The 21,262-nt window shown below is 32.6% G+C and overlaps 3 protein-coding genes across 7 annotated transcripts; 1 reads left to right on the top strand and 2 right to left on the bottom strand.

Moving 5' to 3' along the window:
- Positions 1–207: 207 nt before the first annotated feature.
- LOC111001869 (methyltransferase-like protein 25B) lies at positions 208–5,255 on the top strand. 3 transcript variants are annotated; one of them, XM_022271912.2, is made up of 6 exons: positions 208–650; positions 1,365–1,804; positions 2,055–2,457; positions 3,148–3,257; positions 4,062–4,249; positions 5,151–5,255. In XM_022271912.2, the coding sequence occupies exons 1-6, from the start codon at positions 555–557 to the stop codon at positions 5,228–5,230; spliced, it is 1,317 nt and encodes a 438-aa protein (XP_022127604.2). In that variant the 5' UTR covers positions 208–554; the 3' UTR covers positions 5,231–5,255. The 3 variants fall into 3 exon arrangements, with proteins under 3 accessions (XP_022127604.2, XP_045488453.1, XP_045488454.1); XM_045632497.1 differs by having other exon boundaries at positions 209–434; XM_045632498.1 differs by lacking the exon at positions 4,062–4,249 and having other exon boundaries at positions 209–650; positions 5,151–5,216.
- Positions 5,256–9,414: 4,159 nt separating this feature from the next.
- Positions 9,415–13,347, bottom strand: LOC111001871 (peptidyl-alpha-hydroxyglycine alpha-amidating lyase 1). 3 transcript variants are annotated; one of them, XM_022271914.2, is made up of 8 exons: positions 13,128–13,347; positions 12,964–13,051; positions 12,596–12,833; positions 11,982–12,110; positions 11,694–11,845; positions 11,120–11,317; positions 10,675–10,953; positions 9,415–10,105 (listed from the first exon to the last, which is right to left on the bottom strand). In XM_022271914.2, the coding sequence occupies exons 1-8, from the start codon at positions 13,203–13,205 to the stop codon at positions 9,924–9,926; spliced, it is 1,344 nt and encodes a 447-aa protein (XP_022127606.2). In that variant the 5' UTR covers positions 13,206–13,347; the 3' UTR covers positions 9,415–9,923. The 3 variants fall into 3 exon arrangements, with proteins under 3 accessions (XP_022127606.2, XP_022127609.2, XP_022127607.2); XM_022271917.2 differs by having other exon boundaries at positions 10,033–10,105; positions 10,667–10,953; positions 13,128–13,346; XM_022271915.2 differs by lacking the exon at positions 9,415–10,105 and adding an exon at positions 10,116–10,600 and having other exon boundaries at positions 13,128–13,346.
- A 606-nt stretch (positions 13,348–13,953) lies between these two features.
- LOC111001872 lies at positions 13,954–20,557 on the bottom strand. Its single transcript, XM_022271918.2, has 6 exons — positions 20,364–20,557; positions 18,782–20,279; positions 18,281–18,344; positions 17,203–17,326; positions 16,430–16,567; positions 13,954–15,676 (listed from the first exon to the last, which is right to left on the bottom strand). Exons 1-6 carry the CDS (start codon positions 20,370–20,372, stop codon positions 14,126–14,128), a joined length of 3,384 nt encoding a protein of 1,127 aa, XP_022127610.2. The 5' UTR covers positions 20,373–20,557; the 3' UTR covers positions 13,954–14,125.
- Between the last annotated feature and the right edge of the window lie 705 nt (positions 20,558–21,262).

Here is a 21,262-nt window from a genome sequence, read left to right as displayed (position 1 = left end):
TATGCTGAAACTTATGGGCTCAATATTTAAAAAAATGTACTTCCAGATACTGTTAACGTGTAAAAACTAATTTCGATTTGGACTTATGGTTACTTAATCATAATAATACAATTAAACATAAAAAAAAATATTCCTGTGAGAAAAATCTACATTGATGATTGAACTAAATGCTCTGTGCTCATAGCGTAATAATATTTCCTTGATGTTACCAGGGCATAAAATTAAAAAAATGTCCTTGATCTGTGTGTATTTATGAATTATGTACTGGTTAAATTGATAAATATTTATCAAAATCAAAACAATTCGTTAACGAAATAGTTTCTAACTTTGAGAAATGTGTTTCATATGTGGTGGTTCACGTTAATGGAGATAACAAGACAGTTTTCATATTTGCCATACCTTACAGAATTTAAAATTCAATAAACTTCAAACATGTGAGTCTTATTTGAATCTATTAATCTAGAACTCAAATCCGAATTTACAATATATTATACCTATAATTAATTGCTTAGTTGAAATTTATTTTTAAATTATACATTTTTAATGAATGAGTTATGAATAATTCCTACGAAGATTCCGTTAAGACCGGTATTAGTGCATCTTTAAAGGTGCTGCAATGTTATAGATGGCTGCTGGATTTGTATGTTCTGGTAAGTATCTAGCTATACCAAATAGTTCATATGATATAGTAGTGCCTAAATATTTTCAAAAAATAGTCTGGGTTGGTCACTTCTTACGCAGGCCGTAGACGGACCGCATAATGCAGTCGTCTTCGACTGCTTGGAGCAGTTGTGTTCGACCGCAAAATAATACTGATGCCAGTTCATTTACAAGATAAATTTCGACGACTAAACACTGCTTCTTGTACTACTATTACGGAAGCGGAGGCGTAGAAGTATGTGGATGCGTCCAATACTACAATCAACAGCATGGATTGTTTTATACTTTATATTCCAGCTGAGAGAAGACACTAATAAGATTTTCAACTTCTTTAAAATGTCCTTGGTTTCATTTGATGAATTAGTTAGACTAGGTTGACTGCCTAAGGGAAGGGATTGGTATTCAGCTGGTATGGAGTGGCGTGCCGTCGGCAACAACCGCTTGTAGCAGTCCGTGTATGGTGGGTCCGGCAGCTTTAAGTAGTCGACCGCATGACCACTCAGGAAAGCTCGTGCGGTCCGTGAATTGTAGATATAAGGTTTAGATTGGAAACTGCAGATCTCCATGTGCTCTAGAGTAATAGGTCTCAGCTGCAACATGCAGTCTGTCTATGGCCAGCATTACTATCTGTCTTATTTTAATATTGTAAGACTAAGAATATCCTACTATAATGTATATGCATTACCTGCAAAATATTTTTTCAGGATTTCTTTGTTGATAATCATTGGAGAATGTTACCAAGAACTTGGCAAGACAGCTTTCATGACATTGATCCTAAAACACTTGGCCATATTTTAATGGGAGTACCAACAAACCAAATGCTTCCATTATCATTTCTTGCTCTCTTAAAAACTTTAAATGTTTTATGTTTACCAAGGCAAGCTACTTATAAAAGCTCAGATGAGGCATATTTATCTGATGCCTCAAAGTTCAGAAATTTATTTCTTAAACATGTTAAGCTTAAGAAAAGACATGAGATAAGTTTAATGGCTAGTGTAGTACACGATGTAGCCTTAAACAGTAGTTGTGATTCAGTTATTGATTTTGGCTCTGGTCTGGGCCATCTAGTACGCATGCTGTCTTATAATTATGGCCTGCATACTGTTGGAATTGAATGCCAATATAAATTGACTGATGATGCTAGGTCAGTATTGGTATGTATGTATGGATTTTATTAATGTTATACCTTTTTGTAAACTTATTTGTTTCCTTATAATATTGAATAGATAATAAGAATAATTTCTTGTAGTTGTCTATTCATTCCTATTTCAAGTAACAGAATTACTATTAATAATTGTTTTGAAAACAATAAACGTCTTTTCTAAAAGATTTCAGTTATTATTTCATTGTCTCAATGCAAAAAATAATTTTAATTGTTATATCTCATGTTCCAGAAAGTTGGACTTAGAACTGGAATACACAGCAAAAAAATATTTTGATGAAGAAAAAGTGAAACATTTACCAAGGCCTATACACTGTAATGAAACCTTGTCTACTGCTGATCAACTAGAAAAGCTTGCTATATCATCAAGTATAAAGAACCATGGCTTGATCGGTTTACATCCATGTGGTGATCTTGGGCCACTATTATTGAAATATTTTGTGCAATATGATAGTGCAAAATTCATATGCCTTGTTGGTTGTTGTTACATGAAGTTAAGTGACGCAGGATACCCAATGAGCCAGTTTGTTAGCAGGTGTGATAATAAACTGTCATATCCTGCAAGAGAAATAGCCTGTCATGCAATTGAAGCTTACTGTGATAGGCTTTGCAAGGACGATTATAATCACTTGAAGGTTTGTGTTTCTGTTTTTTTTTTAATATGGTTATGAATATAAGATACAGGTATTACTTTTATTTATTGTATATATATATATAGTATATATTATATACATAATCTTACATAGAAGTTGGTGTGGTGGAAACACAAACTGGACATAGTTTTTCTGTCCACCAGGATGTCGAACATATTTAAGTAATTAACTTATATACTAAGGACAGTGCCATAATATACAATATAACATTTTTACCATTAAACCATCAAAAATTGCACGAACAACATAATAAACCAATTGCAACATAATAAACAAATACAGGATGTGTTCCAATATTCATGTTAATTATTGTATTTGGGTAATATAAATTCTAATTGCAATATTACTAATACTATTGTGGAAGGTAGTTGCAAAATTAGTTTAGTTATTATGTTTAATAAAAGTCAATTTCATAATTATGAAATATGCTGTGGTAGTGGTTAACAAGCATTTTTCAAATTAAATTCTTCAATACTTAGATTCTGTGCCAACTGTCTTTCAATATAGTTTCAGTTAATTTTAGCAAGAATTTAGTACTAGATACCAGCTCAATAGAAGTGATAAAATATTGAACATTAACACTCTGAATTAAAGTAAATCTTACATCAAATACCAATAAATACTATTTATGTCAAGAAATTTAATGTATTCTGACAGATACATTTGTTTTAGGTACACGCATTTCGTGCCGCCCTAGAGAACATGTTAGTTGACTATGATCCAAAGTTGAAGCATTCCCCAATCAGAAGTGTCAAACATACGGACAATATGGCATTTGAAAGGTAAAAGGGTGATATATTTTAAGGCGAATGGAATTATACTAGTCACTCTCATGAAGAAAAATGTTTTAATTTAGTTTTAAAAAAGAGTAATTGATGATTGAACAGGGTGTAGACCAGGAAGGTTTGGAGATGAGCAAAATATCTTTAAGTTTTGTTCATGTGGCAGATTTATAATTGCGATAATTATATGATAAAGAATATTAAGGGCCACGTCTACCACCATGATAGTGCTGTAAAATGTATAAAAATAAGTCTATCTTTAAGGCTGATAGAAGCCTTAACAAAATCATAAAGACATTTAGGACTCGTGACTTAACAAGTTATGATCTTTTTATAATATTAAACTAGCTGCCTCCGCGGACTTCGTTTCTTACAAAATAAATTTAATTTATACTTTAGCCTCAATAACACGTGGTAATCATGATATTGAATTGTAGCTTATAAGACACGTTTGTCAGTTTACCATAGCAGTGCCATCTATTGATTACTTACTCAATCCAGTCGAAAAATCGTATGGGGAGTTTCTTGCCCATTCTTCTACATATAAAACCACTGTTTGGAAGAGGAAACTAGTATTTTTTTTAGTTTTTACTCAAGTGACTTTTTTGACAAAAGTGCTTTTTTATAGGCCTAATTGAAGTGAATGATTTGACATAAATACGAAGTTCACAGGGTCAGCTATACTTCAATTTTTAATTCCGTAGTAAATAGAAATAAATTAAATAGTAATTAGTACTAGTTTAGAGTAAATATGAAAATTTTATGCTTATTTAATTTGTACATCACACATCATTTTCACTTTAGTTACTGCGCTATTGCATTGGAGCGTCTCTCTCTGCCGCCCGAGGCGTCATTAAACGCAGCGCGGTACGGCAACCTCGCACATATTCACTGGAAGCGAGTAGTCGTCGTCTACACGTTGCGTCTCGCTCTGGCACCGCTCGTTGAAACGCTTATATTGTTGGATCGACTTTATTACATGATTGAACATGGTGAGATTTAAAAACACTATGTTCATAGTTCTGATAAAACTGTATGAGGTAGCAGGAAATTTTATGATAAAAAAGATTTTTTTTAATACATAACATTTATTAAAATTTAATACACATACATTGCATATAATACATATGTTGCACACGATTCTATACATGGTAATTAAGTAAATACTATAACTTAATTGGCACAATTCGTGTAATATATTAATATGTACCTATATTTTGGAATGCGTTGAAAATAATTGAGTTATGAGACATTATTATTATTATTGACGCGGAATGCTTTAATATTTTGATTTCTTAATTAATAGTTTGGATTTTTATCTTCTAAATATAGTATCTGTTTATTTTCCTAACAAATAATCTTTTTTAAATGATGTTCTCAACTGAGATAAGCTTGGAAGTTGCATACTGACCAGTTTCGCATTATTTTTTTAACTTTCAAAGTAAAATGGTAAAAAAACCCAATTTGGAATAATAGATCTTGTAATTTAGCTGCCAGCTACTTGGGTACTTTCTGTATTTATACTTCACATTTAATATTAGGATATATCATAGATTAGATTGAATATATAATCTTTTATCAATTCCGACTAGTAAAATACCTAAAAATGCATACGAGCGCCGATGCAAATTAGTTCGTCTAGTATGGGAAGTAGTGCAAAGTGTAAAATATAGAGTAAATATTGGTAAATTAATTAATAACGTTTCATAAAAAGTGAACCACAATTTGAGGGATATTTTAAAGTTTATTTTAACAAATTCTTATATGTATAAGTAACGCGACATTTGATATCCTTAGATAGTAGGACAGCTTAATATTTTATATAGATATATAGAAATAATAAAGTTAGAAAAAATCTCATACAGAAAATTTCAAGTATTATTTTGGTTTCAGGTATTCACTGCGAGATCCATCCAGTGTTTGATCCAACTATTTCGCCGAGGAATCATATAATTATTGGAAAAAAAATGTAGCTTAAATGTATAATAAAATTGTTTATAAAAATATTATTTTTATTATATTATGTACTTAATTGTCACTAAAACCACGCATGACATATTTAGTTTGGTGTTATACAGTTATGACTAAAATTGGTCAAAGGCAAAAATTAAACTAAAATGACTACATGAATTATACCATTATTTACTGCTCAATCGCATAAACCTACTCATACCATACTAAATTATTTTAGTTGGTATATATTTAGACATAAATATACTTTTCGGATTTTTTTATAAGATATATATAGAACAATTCGGTGCGAAAAAGTGTGGTTATCATGTATGTACTTATAGCCGAACAAAGAGTAGTAATTTAATGGTAGATTAATAACGTACCCCTGAATAAAAACAATATCAGTCACATTGTGCGCTTAAAATAATCTGTATTATTATAAATAGGATTTGACTGCATAGGGCAAAAGAAAAGTGTTTTTAATTATGGTTGAATCTGCGCAGACTTGCACATATAAAGATCTTTGGAGAGGTGGGTTAGTATGTGGTGGAGTTTTTAGTTGTTAATATTTTAATATAAGTAACTGTAAACTCTTAAATAACAATTCTGAGTAAGATATTTAAAGAATATTATCATTTTAATAGAATATAATGAAAATGGAAGAATGTGCATAGGACGAGATTAAAATTGACCGTAATTAAATAGGAATATTTCTTATTAAAACCTATCTAGAAAATTTTGATAGTGGAAAGGTTAAGTTAATTTTTAATTCATTTAATAAATTTTAAGCATTGAATTTCTTTTAATAATATTATCATAAAAAGAATTTTTTAAGAATTTACCGCTCTCGTCGCTTTACACGTCGGCAGTCTTGGTACTCGAGAGCTCACACAGGTGCACAAAAGTCATAAAATAGAATGTGAAAGTTAATACAGACTAGAATTTATTATATGAACATTATTCTGTCACAGTATATCTGTGGCCTTAATTTCATTCTCTCTGATTCTCAATTCTCATAGCATATTTAGCAATTAATTTATCAAAATGAACATTCCAAGACAACTAAAATATCAAGAAATACAAGCTTTTTTTAGTACTAAGTATATTAACAGAAGCATTTCTTAGATGCGCTGTTCCGTCCATGGGATATTAAAACGCATAACAGATAAAAAAAGCTCGAAGCCAATTATTCTGCGTATGCTATTTTATTTGCCAGGAATTATAGACACACACGACAAATAAATACGCACCAACAACAATTTAAGGCAAAATCCTAATAATATTTAAATTTTAAGAGCAAATTACCAACTTTGTAGCTAATACTGATTTATAAAATACATCCTCAAAAAAACAGACTCCAATCCAGAAGTAGGTCCTAAATGAAGTTTTACAAAACAAACGTGATTTCTAAATAAGTTTTTGCGCAATAAATCGGTGTTTTAGCTGGCAAGCTTCCTTACTAGCCAAATGTTAAATGACTGTCGGCTAGAATTTAAAAAATATAACAAGAACCCATGGATAGACTTGTCCAAGGTGTCCGGAACTGAATTAATGTAGAGTCCGGAACCTGGGTGTTGATATTAAATATATTATCATATACATACAACGCTCAATTCATATCCACCATGGACTGATACTATTCCACCCTTAACCTTTGCCAAATCGTTTTACATATATACAAAGTTTCTTTACCGTAGTCGTTGTGATCACGCAGTTGCTGCTGGAGCGGGTAGCATCGGAGCCGGTTCTTCATCAGAGTCATCTGAATGGACTCGTTGGAAGCGTCGACGGTCAAGTAAACGACGTAACTTGAATTCACCATGACCGTATTCCCAACGACGAAGCGAAACACCTTTGCGACCTGTTTTAGAAATATTTAACTACACATTTCCCAACCCCAGCATTGATAAGAAAGCAATGAGTATCTCGCATTATTAAAAGTTCATTATACTAATCAGGTTGATTTTGATAATTCAGATACTAAATTTAACGGTACTGTTCTATATAAAATAAACGGTAGTAATAAAGTATGATTTACACCTTAAAACAGCAGCAATTTTCTTGTCGTGACAACGTCTGATAAATCGATGAACGCCAGCTGCTCGCACAAAAAAAAGCATGACTCACTGTCCCGTTACGCTTATTGTACGGTTGCGCCGCATAGAGAGATTTCTATTCCACTCAATTGACCTTTGCGTCTGAGGATTTGTATCCATACAATAAAAAATCAATTTTACTCAAAAAAGTATGTGCAATCGTTTCATATTTCATCTTTTGTTATGACGTTAACACGTTAAACTTTCGTTAAAAAATAAACTAAAAAAAAACATTTTGATGTGAAACATCTATAGCCGCACGTAAAACCGATTTCTGGGACGCGTCGCCACGCTATATGATATACAGTCTAAATGCAGTAGTAAATTTCACATTAAAAATATTTAATGAAAATAATGTTTATTCAACAAATAGTCATCGTTATCTGGAAAAAAAATCGTAATATTTTATTTTATCATTATGACATATTTACCTTTACATACTTTTACTAAAAAACTCAAACAATATCTTGTTAAGCTGTCCTATACTGATACAGAAAACATTCTTATTGTACAAAAATAGTATAGATATAAATTTGTTAAGTAAAATTAATTACTTAAATAACGTTTAGATGTAAAAGGAAGAGACTGGCTGCCCACAACACAGGGAATCCTAGTGTGGGGGCCAGTGCACTCTACTTTATAGAAACATTAATGTATCTTGTGTCTAATAAAGTTCTTTCTTTCTTCTTTCTTTCTTTCACCTGGTTCCTATCAGTCTGTTCTTTTCTGCATATTACTTTTACAAAATAATGTCGATGTTTCACATCTGCCAGGCGTCCCGTTACGGCTCACATTTTTTTTTTTAGTTTATTTTTATTCAAACCCATGCATGTAATATTGTCAGTTTTTTTTTTAATTTTTTAAAGGGTCCAAAGTCATCCTTAATATTACTTGGGGTAACAGTACATACAAGACGTAAAGATCGATAGAAAAATATTTGGAGCTGTTTTAAGGTGGAGCTGTGATTCGATAAATTTACCAGCATTTTTTTAATACTTTACGGTCTTCCTAAAAAGGTGAGGTATTTTTTGACCTGACTTTAGAGTTATTATATTTTATGGCCGGGAGTCATACAATATTTAAGTATACGGTCTGCTACAAGTTTCTCAAGGGCTTAGTGATAATTAAAACATTGTGTAGGTACGTGAAAAAAAAAAGACTAAAAGCAAATCTAAACTTTGAAATTGGAATTCTAAATTTGTTGAAGTACTTTTGTAATGTTTTCGTAGTCACAAGTAAACGATTTCGTCATCTTATTGGTCAGTGTCAGAGCACATTCAGACAGCATATATGCATAGATTCCGTATATTTGGAATCATATAACGATGCATGCTTGTTTTTTCTTTGATTAACATGACTTACTACTACACTTAACAGGTCATGGTTGATGGTACGTTGATCAAGTATTTAATTTCGTTAAGCCATCTATTGAGTTATTTTCGGAAAAAAATAAAATTGCGTGCATGCATAAGGTGCAAAAAATAAAAATACCAAAGCATCAGTCAATAAAATATATTTCTATGTGTACATTCATTACAACATTGATATAAAGTATACATAAGCATTTTTACTTAAACATAACGAATAAATTAGAATTTTTGGAAATGACGATACTATAAGTCAAACAAAAAGAATAAAAGCACTACACACTTTGTATACAACAGACTATAGTCTGTTGAAAAAGTTATCAACAATAGAAAACATTTTAATTCTATGGTTTATGAAAAATAAAATAAATATTTTTTGCAATGTGACAGGATTTGTGACTTAATAAGTATTTGACATATGACATACAGGCGTTGGTGGAATAAAATATAGAATGGACAGATCAAATGTATGAGACATCAGTACTCCTAGAACTTATTATTTTTTTAATATTTTTGAACTCTAACTCGTAATCATAATTCATAATCATTTAATCTAATTCTTTCATCATATCATAAATACAAAGACAGAAACAAATAAATTAAAACAATTCCAGAAAACGGATAAGGTATTTTATAAGTAAGATTTAAATAATTAGAACTCGCTTTAGAACTCTTTATAAATAATCTAAACAATAAAAAAAACACACTTCAAATACAGTGCATGCAAATAAAATTGTGCATATTTCAACTAATTCTATAAACAAAAATAAATATTTTGTGTACATTCCTAAGTAAAATTGTATAACAGTAAAATTTGAGAAAACAATATTAAATCATACAGAAACAAAATATAATACTTGGCAAGTTACTTAGACTATAAAACTTCAATGCGTTTCTAGCCCATAGACAATCTATTATAGGTGTGAACAAGACAAACACATTATGTCTATCTGCTCACACCCCTTAACATTTACTTTTCACTTGAATATGAATTAAAAATGCCTTTAAATTATGCAACTGAGCGCAGTCAGACGTAATAATTTACGTTAAACATCTTAAATACGCGTGTTGAAATTATTACAAGTCATAGCAAAAAAAGCATAATAATAGGAATGTTTTTCTCAAGTAAAATCTACGACCCGTTGCAATTACAATTCGTATTAAAGACCAATGACACTTATTTCAGATCTAAAATACTTCCAATATATATAATATAAATAATTCCAAATACTAGCGAAATAGTGATAAAATCAAGGCATATCATCGTGTGGCGTGCACAAGAGTGGGTCTCTCTTACCGCGATTTCGTGCGTTGAGAAGCGCCAGCGCTGCGAGTGCCACAAGCGCCGCTCCCGCCGCGCCCAACGCCCCACCCATAGCCCCACCCCATCCCTCTAAAACCCCTTCACCAGCTAACGCCACGCCACTCGCTTCTGTCACGTAAAATTTTGAAAAATATATAAAGCGTGACACTCCCTATGCTATTGCGTGTCAACTAGAAATATTGTTGACAAATCATCACACATTTCTGTTTCTATATTGCAACGATTCTACGGAGCTTGTTATTATCAATTGTCTTGTTTTAGGATTACGTGCCAAAGAAAATGTTACGCTAACACTAGCAGATAAGTTTTATAATTCTTTGTGCGTGTATTTTAATGATTGCATTGAACGGGTTTGATCGGTTTCGGAAGCAATTGAGGGTGATGCCATTTCTCAAATCCACTAGTAAAACACAATTATAACTATCGAAATATTTCAAGTAATTTTTCTTTATCATCTAGTTTTACAAGTATACAGACAGTATTACACCCCGAAAGTCGAAACCATAAATTGATATAATCATAAACAAAGTTAAAAAGCATAGAACACTTTACACTGTATTTAGTCAATTCACTTAAAACTTAGATAGTTCCTAAACCATTTCTCTGTAAAACAATAAGACCATTTAGATAATTTGTATATTTAAATTACTGATTAGAAAAAATACAAACCTACTTACCAATAGTAGCTGTTGGCTTTGTATGCAATGTCCCATTTGGTTTCACCTCAACCTGTAAATTCGCTTTCAACCCGTCATCCACAAACTTGTACGCCTTATAAGGGTTAAGTTCAACTACGTAGACAGTGCTGCCATCTGGGGTGACCGCGATATCGTGAGGATTATGGAAGGCAGAGCCGGGGGCAAAAGTCTGTATTAGACGTCCTGAGGTGTATTCTATGACATAACCTCTAACTGGTATTCCCCTTGAAGGCCCGTTTACTAAGTATAGTCTGCCGCCTGCAAAGTTAAGAAAATTAGTATAAGTTATAACCTATAGTAATGAGTCATGTAAATAATAAATAGAGCTTGGGCAAGTGAAAATATATAATACATGACATTTGACATAATACTAATAAAATCTATTGTATGTCTTTGATATACAAACTATAAATAATATACTTACCCTGTATTGGAGAATATGCAACACTAAATATTCTAGGCCCAATCAGCCAATGAGAATAAGAATGTATATATGTTCCATTATCAGCTCTGAAGCAGGCGACTCTACCTCTTTCCCTGTCTGCAGTACATACAGCGTTTTGATCCTCAGCTATTGTCAATGCATGTGGAATATAAAAAGTAAATGGTGTTTGACCAGACTCTGAAATACATCATAAATTATTTTATTTTTACGCTAGAAGACAGCCTAAAAATAATTATTTAATTTGTCTAATATCTATACATTGTTAAAAATGTTTCTATTAGTTCATACTAACTTTATTTAAAGGTTTTATAACCATATAATAAAATCAATTAAAAAAATAAATCATTTAAATTTATTATAATAATCTGTTAACCTGTTGTCAAGTAAGTTTTATTTATGAACTTTATATAATCTGTCATTACTCTATTTACAACCTTCATGTTTTAATAGATAACAAACAGTACAGATAGCCTACAGTTAAGTCTTAACTACATTGGTTTGATAAGTAAGACAGCAAAGTGTAAAAATAAAGGACTTCAAACATGCTACTTACCACGTCCCCACTGTAATATCTTTGTCCCATCTGCAGCATACTTAATGATTCTTGTGTTGCAATATCCGTCTGATACAAAGAAGTCCCCAGAAGAATGAACAGCAACAGCACTTGGCTTACAGAAATGTTTATCATCACTGCCTGGCACAAATCTGTCAAAGAAATTTGGTTGATTTTGGGGAAAACAAATTCAGTTCATTATATTCACATTAAGGGTTGTAGCAGTAGTTAAAGATTGGTTCTTGGTTAATAGTAAATAATATGAAACTCATATTGTTTAGTGCATACTTTTCTCCAAGTGTAATAACAGGTTTCTCTCTCTGATCTGGTGTAAATTTAAAAACTTGGTGAAGAGCCACATCAGTCACCCATACATTCCCTGCTGCATCCACTGTTATACCATGGGGTATGTAAAAACTGCAAAAAGATTATTTTTGTAGAATTCAGATGTAAATAGAATTTCAGCAGGGTTGGTGGGCAGAGTGTAAATTTACACCCTTTAAAGCTTCATCTATTTAAGGAATTATTGTACTATTAAATTTTAAACAATATCCCTTTAATTTTGCATATAGTCATAATATACATACTTTATTAAGTACACCTAAGATTATGAACCACAAATCTACCTTGATATACATGTACATTTTAATGGTTAGCACAAATGTGGTAATAATAAGCAATGACTCATATCCAGTCTTGTTTTTTCCCTAGGGGGAATTACTGTGCAGACAATTATCACTATCAAATTAATGCTTTAAATATATATTTTAAAGCATAACTTGATGAAGTCATTATTTAAACTATAAAATGTATACTGATTATACTATATAGTGATATATTTACATATAACTAAAGAGAACTTAGACCATGGTATAGCTTAAATATACAGCAATTTTACTTACAGGTTTTCACCCCACATATCAACAAGGTCCCCGGTCTCATTGAAAACTAAAATAGTTGGGTGTGGTATTGGTGGTTCACCTATAGATTGATAAACATTTCGATCAGAGAATGTGCGACTATCCCAGACATTTTTTGCTCTATGGAATATAAATACCCGGCCAGCATTATCTATGGATACTCCTGATACTTGGCCCATTTCCACAGCAGGATCTGGCCAATCATTCACCAACTTTGGCACTGTAATAATTGTAACATTCAACCACTGAATTTAAAGAGACTAAGATACATTATATAGAATAAAAAGAAAAAATCCATCCAGAATTGCTTTAATTTATAATGTTGTAGTATAACTAAACTATTTACTTACAGTGCTCTAACTTTCCAAGACCAGCATTTATTTTGGCATATTGTTGATTATCAAAGTAATTTCCTGAGAAATACCCCTCTTCTGGATACTAAAATTAATATAAATAAATATGTCAAATGTTTACCGAAATAATATTAAGCCGAAAACTGATCTATGATACTTACACGGCGAGAAGTTGCAAATTGCACAAAACATAATAATACTACTAAATCCACAACATGGCTTATGTAGGTTTTCATCATGACAGTCAATTTTAAAAAATTAAGTTATAATCAAATAACACTAATAATTAAATAATAAATGAGAAAAACAAATACACTGATTCAAGATTGGAGAATCACTTCTTATTCGATTTACAAACACGAAACAGTTATTTTATGTTTGACACTTGACTGTCAAGTGTACTCTTGACCGTATCAATTGTTAACTGACAGAAAGAAAATACTGATGATGTCATAGAAACAACAAGGACTTGTCTATATTTTTATAATTAAACTTTTATAGCATTAGACATGACGGGTCTTGTTATCAATTCCCAACTAAAAAAATCCTTAACACCGACGGAGAAATATGCCCAAATATTTATTAATCAAATAAATAGTTTTTACTCATTACGGGTGATCGTAGGTTACGTATAAAATGTCTAGAAATCAGTGGCGCTACAACATCTTTAGGTCTTGGCCTCAGATGTTTGAATCGGATTCATGATCATTTAAATCTAATTGGTAAGTAGGTGATCAGCCTCCAGTGCCTGACACACGTCGTCGACTTTTTTTTGGGTCAAGGCATGTTGATGCGCAAATGTTAAATGCGCACATAAAAAGAAAGTCCATTGCTGCACGGCCGGGGATCGAACCTACGACCTCAGGTATGTCGCTGAAGCCACTAGGGCAACACTGCTCTAATTGTATTTTAGGAAGTATAAAATTCATTAAAAACTTATCAAAAAGACCCTGTTAAAGAATTATGGGAAGAAATAAAAAGGCATGCTTATGCTTTACACTAAGTTTATTTTATGCAGTATATTCACTGCACAATGTGGTGCAATAACACCAACCAGATAAGTGACACTCATAAATAAGCCCATCACTTTAATGGGTTAAATATAGTCACTTATCAACAATAAGCGCACTTCGCGCATCTGTCGTATATATGTTAAATCTTAAATCGTAGACAAGAAGGATTGCGCCTCTTCTTGTATCTTCTTCATCTTCTTTTTAATTTTCCCAGACATGCGATTGAGCCTGCCCAATTTCGCAATACCAACACGAAGTTTTCGGTCGAGTTGGTGGCGGGCCTTCAGGGACTTCGAGTCGAGTGCTTGAAAATGTTTTACCCTGTTTAGGCAGAACATTAGTTTGTTAGAGACATTCGTCACTGCTTGTTTTTGCTGTGTCGCCGGGACATCTGTGTTAGACATTTTCTTTTTTTGTATAGTGCTCACAGAAGGCGAAACCGCAAACTGTTTGGGACGAACGGGGAACGTCACATTATTATTTTTCTTCTTGTAAACGGAAGGACCGTTTTTGATTTGATTATACTTTTGAACGAGTTCTGCATAATCGTCGCGGGGGAAGGCGGAGAAAATACAATGGAAATGCTTTCCAATTTCGTCCCGCAGCGATTGGGAAACGGTTTGTTGTCTCAGATTAGTTATTTTTTCTTGGAGCATATTCAGTTGATGCAAATGATGCAGACCACCGGCGAGCCCGGCTTGTCCAAGTAAAACCATGTTAAGCTTCTTCATCATCCCCCTAATGTTATCTCTGTTATTACCCAACGCGGCACTGCTCACCACTTTTTCCTTTAAAAGATGGCCGCGCCGGTTTTGATGATACGTCAACTCTTTGTATAGCAAAGTCGGTTCACCCAAGAACTTTTTCAAAGAGTTGAGGGAGCTCTTCAATTTTCGCAACAAGGCGTTCTTGTTCTTGGGAATATCGCTCGATTGAGATGAATTAGGCGAGGTGTTCTCAATGTCGATAGTGCAGTCATTCAATTGTTTGGATTTGGTCCATTCGCGAAGTTCCGTTTGGAACGCCTCTTGATTGCCAATAGTGCCTTTGATATTTAAAAATGGAACATCAGCGTTGCTGCAGTCGAGACTGATATGATTCTTTTCTTGAGCGTTATCCAACCACGCTTTACCCTCATCTGTGATAAGGGCGTCTCTGAGTTCATTAGTTAAATAAATTCGCGCCAATGTTATAACTTCACTCGTGTCAGAAACTTCGTTGTCTTGTATCATGTGACCTTGTTCGTCAAGATTCGAAGATTTGGTTTTACCGGTTTCAATCGGATTTTCTGGTGTTTTATTTGATGTGTTACAGACAGCCACGACTTGAGTTTTATTCGTCTTGAATGAGCTATTGGGCGATTTTCCATCAGACTCGGAGCAAAAGCTTCTCCTCTTTGGTTGGTGAGTGTCGTGAAGCACTGGAGATTTGGATTGGCGTTTCTTGCTGTTTATTTTGTGGATGTTGGAGTCGACGGTGATGTCTTGAGTACCTCTCACATTAAGGTCCGAGTTTTCGTTAAAAGTAAAAAGAGGCCTGTACGAGAAGACGTAAGGAGCGTTAATTGGAAGGCCAGAGAAGAAATGGCTAAGACGGCAGCTGTGGACAAGATGACCACGTCGGGTACAGCCGCTGCAGTAGTGTTGGTAATGTTTCTTTGTTTGGTGGTTCTCTTCAAGCGCTATAGACAATTCGGTCTGAAAGAAGAATTAAAATCAGATCAGTTATCAGTTAAAAATAAGTAAGTTCGAATAGAATTATATACCAATTGGTATTACACAAGTATTACTAGATTCACTTCAGTAAAATTTGTAAACGAATATACGTTGAATTGTTCTACTAAAAATAATATTTATATATGTGGGTAGATATTAAAACAGCTGCCATTTCTTTAGTTTAACACATAGAAACCACGACTTCGCGTGAAAATGTCACATGTCACAGATAATGTCACTTCACGAAAGTATTATATATCTGTGATCTATTTTTTTTTTATAGAACAGGGGGCAAACGGGCAGGAGGCTCACCTGATACAATTGGCTAGATATACTTTCATTGTCACCTTTATAATAGTAGAAGTACCAGTAAACAGTATTATCGCCAACAAACTGTTATACAGTTTGGCGATTTTTTGATATTGTTGTAAAATCCATGTTTTGATAAAAAAAAGTATTACATTAATATTATTATGTGTTTTTCTTCAATTTTTGCTGCGCACTACACTAAACTGAATCAGTGACTGAAGTATACAGATTCAACTTAGGGTCCTTCAAGAAAAGAGTGTACTAATCCTTAAAAAGCTCCTAAACGGCTGGACCGATTTTGTTAAAGTTTTTGCCCGACTTGTTGTCCGCTCCGGGCATAATGCGCGATATTATGGTTTTTAATAATATTTTCCAGGGATTCAACAGGGTAAACCCAGGACTTCAACATGCGTTGGCAATTATTACCGTATCATGATATCGTCTCCACAGGTCAGGGCAGTGAGAAGCCGGATGCCCTCCTTGGCCACACTCCGAGCAGCGAATGTAGCGCCAATTCGCACAATTGCGACACATATTCGAATATATGTGATTCGGGGAACCGCACTGAAATTTTCAATGAGTATGATTTTAATTTATGCATTAACTAAATTCACAGATAAAAATATTCAGTAGAGAAAATTTTGTCTTTGGTAGGCTGTCCTGTAAGCGAGATAATCTATGACTTTAAGATCTCAATCCATTTTTAAATAGCCATATGTCGATACAAGCTATCCATGGTCGGTCGGATCGGTGTATTTGGATAGCCTTATGTATGAAAATGAAAGTTCAACTGTGCCAATATCCTTCTTAATATTATAACTTACACCACACAGTTTTTAAATTAAATTAAAAAACTATGTGATGTTTAAAACATACATAGACATGTAAATTTTAATATTATTTGTATGGTTTTTTATTTGGTTTATAATGACAACGCCTAAAATGGATTGTCATCATAGGGTTTGGTATTGGGATGCAGATAGGAGATAGATCAACTGTCATGGTCTGATCTGGATTACTAATAAATTAATGGTTCTGGTGTAAGTGGGAAAACTGAGTCTGAATTTTCATCGAGCACATGTTTTAAGACAACGTGTTTGAGGATTCCTATTAACTTAACAGGGTTCCCAAATTTTCCATTGTTTATAATCATTTAAACATTTTTATTTTTGCCTATCTCTTTAAGTATACCTACTCACATTGACACAAATCTTGTGGGGACATCGAGTCTCATAGTGTCCTGTGGACCCACACATATAGCAGACAGGCGGCTTAGCTCTGCACACGTCATCACGATGACCGGCCCGGTTGCAGTAGTTACATCTAGAAGTAAAAGTTGTGGATTATTACCATTGAACCAGATGGCTTAGGGGGAACATAACCAGGGATATTACTCTTTAATGTTCTATAGCACTATGGACATTAGAGACTAAACAAGTACGGGCATTGGTCCAATTTCCAACAAACTAAATGAACATTTATGGGCCCATAAATACAAAATATTCGTGAAATGTTACAGTTAAAAGGTGAAAACATAATAATATATTGTTTCCTGAATCCAATTTATTAATAGACCAGAAAACTAATATATATCATGTACCTAATAAATTAAGTTCCTTGACAATTAGGTAAGGATTTTTTTTAAGTTTTGCCTATGTAAATTGTAAGAAATATTATTTAAAATTCATAATGTAATTTACAAAATATTGCATAATTTGAATTTGTCAAAACTAATTAATAATAATAAAATATACTAATTAATGTGCACATTATTTAATGATTACTATAAAACAACAATAATTATAATTACTTCCATATGCTGTGTAATTATAAATTATTATCGGGAAACATTAACAAACAAGTTTATACATATCTTAATTACACAATGGCTTTGTAATAGAATTATGAAAACTTAAAATTACCCACATTTCATAAGAAATATTTGGTACTGATTTGGCAAGAATATAGATATCACAAAGTAAAATGATTTGTTTATTACATCAACATAAAGATGAACATATAGTTGGTATAAGAAAATAATAATAATGTATTCATAAATTCTATATGCTGAATAAGTTTTTTATAACTTCACCTTTGTGTTATCTAAATAGTTTATTGAATTAAAATCAAAATATTATGTTCCTTATATTGCCATATTCCTGTACTTGTTTGACAAAAACGTATTTATTGTATGACACAGATGATCCTATGGTACAAGGTGTTTTTTATTTATTACATATAAATATTTAGAGTGGCCCAATGCATAAATTTACTTACGTCACTTTCCTTTTTGTTGGTGGCATTTTGTCCTTTGGGTCAATAACCCACAGACTTTTATCACCTGAAAATGAAAAGAGTAATCAATCAGTGAAACTATATTTATATGCATTGTTTTGTTTTATTTCCTACAAATTATTTTATGTGAATTGTTGTATAGATAAGACAAGGTTGTTTAGGTTGATGAACTAAAAATATAGGAAGGTGACATTATACAAGGAAGGGCAATGCAAAGTTATTAACAACAGAATACCTTGAAAATGTATTATATACATATATTATGATAAGCTGAATTAAAATGATGATCTCTAATTTTCTGAAATCTTTAAGAAGTGTAAAGTGCTAAATCACAAGACAGATTTTATTATATTTCAATTAATATGATCGATACCATGTTTTCATTATTATTATAACTTGATAAAATTTAATACTTACTAATGGCAAGCATATTAGGCTAGACCTATTTATTACACATATATATTATTATGGAGTGCTACTTACGTGACATATTTTTCTGTATTTCTCTATGATTAAAGTTTTCACCGCCCCAGCTTTCATTATAGAACTTATCCATCTCTGCTCGTAGGGTTGTAAGAGAGTAGCGTCGTCGTTTAGATATCTGAGTTTTTCCTTTTAAATTATCAAAATCAAGATCTTCACAAAGGATTGCAGGAATTTTTGTTGAACCCAAACTACATGAACCTTCTATCGACAGATTGAAATCATCAACTGATTCTTCTGAAAAGCCAGTAACATTTCCCATTACAATATTTTCATCTATTTCAGGTGCTGGAGCAGTAAGATCAACATGGTCTGAATGATTTACTATAGAGATAAAATCTTCCGCAGCTGGTATACTATCTTGCTTCTCTGGAACACTACCATCAGAACTGTCAATCTCTGTGCTGGATATTTCATTGTCTTTTTTCTGGTCTTTTTGTTGTTCTGACTGATTAGAATCAGACTCGTACACATCTGTACTTGGCAAACTTTTTTCTGTCACTAGATATGTCTTCTGATTTTTTGCAGCTTCGTTAGTAGAATGGTTGCTGTCTGAATCATAAATGTCTGCATGTAGGATGGGGCCAACTTTACTTGTTTTTGCTTTTTTCTTCTTTTTAGCTTTGCTCTTAGGTGTTGCAAAGCAAGATTCAATTTCATGTTGATTTGGTATATCCTTTTGAGTCTGCAAGGGTGTAGAAGTTGCAGTATCTTTATTCTTTTTTTTTCGTTTCTTTTTTGATGGTTTTTGTATATTCAGATCAGAACCATGCAGGCTAAAGTCAAAACTTTCATTATTGACACGACGGGATGAGATATTAAGTGCAATACAGTCACCTCTAATAAAATCGTCCGATACAGAAGATACAATTGATGGGACCGGGCTAGATGATACTGCCCTGTCAGATATTGGGTTGTCCATCTGTTTGGCATCTTTGTTTTCAGATGATGACTGAAGCAACACTTCATCATCAGAACTTTCAATAGTTATAGTAGGTTTTGGAGGCAAAGCTACCTCAATCACTTCATCTTCATCACTTGATTCAACACTTACAACTTGGCATTCATCATTATCCAAGATCTCAATAGTTTTCTTTAAATTGCTAGGTACAGGTGATAGAAAGATAGATAAATCTGCTTTTTCACCAGAATTTTGTTTTTCGTTTTTAGAAGATTGACATTCTTGAAGGAGTTGTTCTTGGGGTTTGCTTTTTAATGGGACCAATTCTTGGGATACAGATTTAGACTCAGTACTGTTATCTTGTGGTTTGGATTTGTTAGAATTGTTAGAAGTGTCGGGTAATGTGTTAATTTTTCGATATAATGAAAAGTTATCAGCGTTTGTGTGCCAATAACGGCGTATGGGAGTACGCTGAAGATTAGGAATTTGAACCTCATCTTTTTTATTCGTATATCCATTTACGTTAGCCTGATTGTAGTTTGTCCTATCATGTAGCATAGGGTACAACGCGTGCCCCACATTATGGTCGCTATGCTCCTGAAATAATAAAAAATTGCAAAATTCCACGCGCCTCTTTCACCAATGTTGTGACACAACAAAAATATAATAACCTCAACATACCTCTTCCATAATTTTGATAAGAATGCAGTTGAAACTGACCTTTGCAAGAAATGAACATAATCGAAAATATAATTAGCGTGATAACAAGCACTATATCATTACAAGAAACACAAGAAATAAAAACTAAGTTTTATTTATTTTGGACACGACTGACACTCCATCTCGACCACTAGAACTTGTTACGTGACAATTGAAAATTGACACATTAGACTATTAAATATCTGTGATCTGACATTTCACAGAGTCTCACAGTATGTACAGAAAAATTCTCAATAATATGCTATAGTAATCTGAAATCTGAATAAATCAAAAGCGTTTTGGAGAAAATAGCTTGTACGTGGGTAACACTGAAAAAGTGGAACTTTCATATTATATCAGACATACTTAGTAAGTAAGTTAGTATTTTAGTTTGGTAAGTATTACTTACCAAACTAAAATCACAAGGCATTAAAGATGCATGTTAGACGAAAAATTAAGACGGCTAATGCCGACGTGTATCTCGCTCGTATATACATATGTATTATTATTAAGTTTCTCATGTAAATAAAATATTTTTTTTGTAATGAAAAAAAAGTCCTTTAACCATGAGCATTTATTAATAAATTGCCACAGAACTTACTTCCTAGTGTAGTATACCTTATGTTTGCTGACTAAAATAGTGTTCTGATAGTATCTCATCTCTTGCTTTAGATTATTTTGTGTGAATGTTTTGCACTACTGATATGTATTTCTAAAAGATTTAACACTTGGTTGTTTTATAGTACTCATACAATTACAATATCGTAGTATCAAAATATCATAGACCAATTTCATAACCCCAAAGATCGTAGGATTTTTTAAATATTCTTACGATAAATTTAAATGACGCTAATACGTCAACAAGTCCGGTTGTTTGATAA

Source organism: Pieris rapae, chromosome 20 (genome assembly GCF_905147795.1).
Source record: "Pieris rapae chromosome 20, ilPieRapa1.1, whole genome shotgun sequence".
NCBI lineage: Eukaryota > Metazoa > Arthropoda > Insecta > Lepidoptera > Pieridae > Pieris > Pieris rapae.
This window is presented reverse-complemented; position numbering and strand designations above follow the sequence as displayed.